The sequence below is a fragment of the Sinocyclocheilus anshuiensis genome, unplaced genomic scaffold, assembly GCF_001515605.1.
Source record: "Sinocyclocheilus anshuiensis isolate Anshui unplaced genomic scaffold, SAMN03320099.WGS_v1.1 scaffold55, whole genome shotgun sequence".
NCBI classification, from domain to species: Eukaryota; Metazoa; Chordata; class Actinopteri; order Cypriniformes; family Cyprinidae; genus Sinocyclocheilus; species Sinocyclocheilus anshuiensis.
The window spans coordinates 2,518,193-2,520,943 of NW_015549647.1; the positions used below are offsets into that span (position 1 = coordinate 2,518,193).

At 39.7% G+C, this 2,751-nt stretch overlaps 1 protein-coding gene across 2 annotated transcripts in view; it reads right to left on the minus strand.

Moving 5' to 3' along the window:
- The window catches only part of LOC107660063 (E3 ubiquitin-protein ligase MARCH7-like), a 19,130-nt gene that overhangs the window by 11,410 nt on the left and 4,969 nt on the right, over positions 1-2,751 (minus strand). For both annotated transcript variants that reach the window (XM_016449251.1, XM_016449252.1), the window contains exon 2: positions 1,004-1,188. In XM_016449251.1, the coding sequence (XP_016304737.1) occupies positions 1,004-1,174 (171 nt within the window). In that variant the 5' untranslated portion in view covers positions 1,175-1,188. The remainder of the gene's footprint in view (positions 1-1,003; positions 1,189-2,751) is intronic.

Genomic DNA, 2,751 nt, shown 5'->3' on the forward strand with positions numbered 1-2,751 from the left:
GTCTGTGTGACGTCACACAGACAGGCATCTGAGATCGGCTCGATTTGAGAAAGGGGAAAACATTTAACCAGATAAAAAAAAAAAAACACTGGGGGGATTTTTATTATAGGGTGGTTGTTGTCACACACACTGCCAACACACATTTCAGTTCAAACAATTAGTAAAAGTGCATGTAGCATCCTATGACCCCTTTAAGAATGAGGAGGGAAAAAACATGAATATCAGTGCTTAGGTCTCTGAGGGATAATCAACTTGTGGAACATATCATTGTCCCATAGACTTCCATTCAATCTAAAGGAAGAGTCAAAGGGGCCTTTCGCACCGCGGGAACCTTTTCATAGTACCAGAACTAATTGTGGAACTACCCACTTTTTGGCGTTTTCGCACCGCCGGAACTGGGTGCGATTTTAGTACCAGACTGCCTTTTTCGAGAACCAAATTAGCTCCTACTCAGGGTCTACCTCAGGGTCTAACCAGCACAACTGGTACTAATCGTGACGCAAGTAAACATCGATTGGCCAAACGCGTACGAAAACACCCTCACCCACCATGATTTAAAACGGCGTGTAAACAACATACTGTAAACATCGTGTCAACTTATTTCGCAAGTATGGAGAATATTTTCTGTGGTAATTAACATCATATGCTCCGGGTGTGTGTTCACGGTGTGTGCGTGTTCACTGCTGTGTGTGTGCACTTAGGATGGGTTAAACGCAGAGCACTAATTCCTAGTATGGGTAACCATACTTGGCCACATGTCACGTCACTTTCACTTTCATATCACAGACACTGTCAATAGAACTATACAACCGGTATTGAACCTGAAACGCTGCTTTAACTGTGCTGGGTTATGTAGGGAAAGAATATGGATTTCTGGGTGACTGGCTCAGCAGAAGGGACTGATGATTCAGAGGAGATGGCAGTCCTCTACCGAGAGACTTAAGCTCCACTACCTGTGGATGTGAACGCAGACACTACAGAAAAGAATGTGTCACTGTAATACCTGATAGTCTGAGTCTAATTTGACAGAAGCTTCTCTGCTAAAGCGATCTCTTCCCAAGATGCTCCCTCTGCCATAGAGCCGGCTCGCACTGAGCGCTGAAGATGAGGAGGACGATGACAAGGAGGAAGAGCTGGAGACAGCAAACGGAAACCGACGAGATTTCGAATCCATCTCTAAACTGCACCCTGAGAGAACGAGAGACACAACATTACAGCCGCACTCCCATGACAGCAGTCACCACTAAATTCCATTTAAAAACAGGATTGGTAATGAGATGTTTCAGGCGTGTGTTTATGTCATGTTCTTCCATAAACTGTCAAGCATTACAAGTTGCCTCCAGCAGTATGATGGTTTTAGAGGAATAGTTCACCAAAAAATGAAACAATCTGTCATGTCCTCACAGTCGCATTGTTCCAAACCTGTATGACCTACTTTCTAGACTCCATATATCGTAATTACACGTTAAAGAACTATTAGCACATTATTAAAGGTTTAGTTCACGCAAAAATGAACATTCTGTCATCATTTACTCACGATGCTCCCAAAGCCCATAAGCCTTCACTTCACCATTGATATATTTTTAAAAAATATTTTTAATATTCTCCCAGCAGTTTTTTCCCAAACCACTTAAGGTTCATGTTACCAAAATTTGCATGCTTCAAAAAGTATAAAAAGACATCGTAAAAGTAAACCATACAAGCACAGCAGTTTAATCTCTTTATTATTTGAGGAACAGATTTTAATTTAGGCTTTTATTTACATATGATCAACGCACACACACTGAGCACATAAAGTATGGTAAACAAAAGGTCAAACATTTTGTTTTCAGTGTTAAAAAGGCTTGTTCTTGCGCATCACGCAAGCAAATCACCGTGGTTGAGCTTCTGTGTACCATATTTGATGTGCTCCATTTATGTGCATTAAGCAATGTCTATAAAGTAAAAACCTAAATTAAATCTGTTCTTCAAAATAATTGGGTATTTTCCTACATTTTTTTCTTGAAAACTGTTGTCATGGCTCAAAACAAGAAGCCTATTGCTGTTAATGTTTATGTATCTTCCCCTGTAACTTACAGATTTCTTTGATTTTATCTTAAGAACTGAATTGACAGCTGTGGATTTAAAATCTGCCCGATCTTTTTTTTTTTTTTCAGTTGGAACTTTGTTAAAAATCAATTTAAAAAATATATATATATAAAAAAAAAAAAATACTTTTATGGGCAATCTCATCATTAATGCATATATTTAACATGACCTTCTGAGGTTGATTATCAGGATTGCTCTTTTTTTTTTAGGAGCTTCTGATTTTGTGCCATATTATATTATATTTTACCTATTGATGTAAAGTGATGTATATCTTTTGTGTTTATGTGAATCTGCAGATGGATCTGCTGACACTCACGTAAGGATCGTCCTCCTCACACTGTTCATTTGGAGAGCTGGGATCCGCCGTCAACAACAGCTGCTGGATCGAGCCCTGCACACACACACACACAGAGAAGGAGATTTCTGTAAATGTTCACTCTTCAGTCCTAAATAGCCTGAAACTGTTTATCAGATGAATCTGTAAAACTCAAACACTGCTGCTGTAAATCAGTGATACACAGCACACACAACTCTTGCAAGACTCTTGTGCAACACATCCAGAGGAAACACACCTGTTTTCCATTCGCTGGAGCAACAACAAATGCTGAAAGTGTGGGAAGAAAGACAGAGAGAGAGAGAGAGAGAGAGAGACAGAGAGAGAGA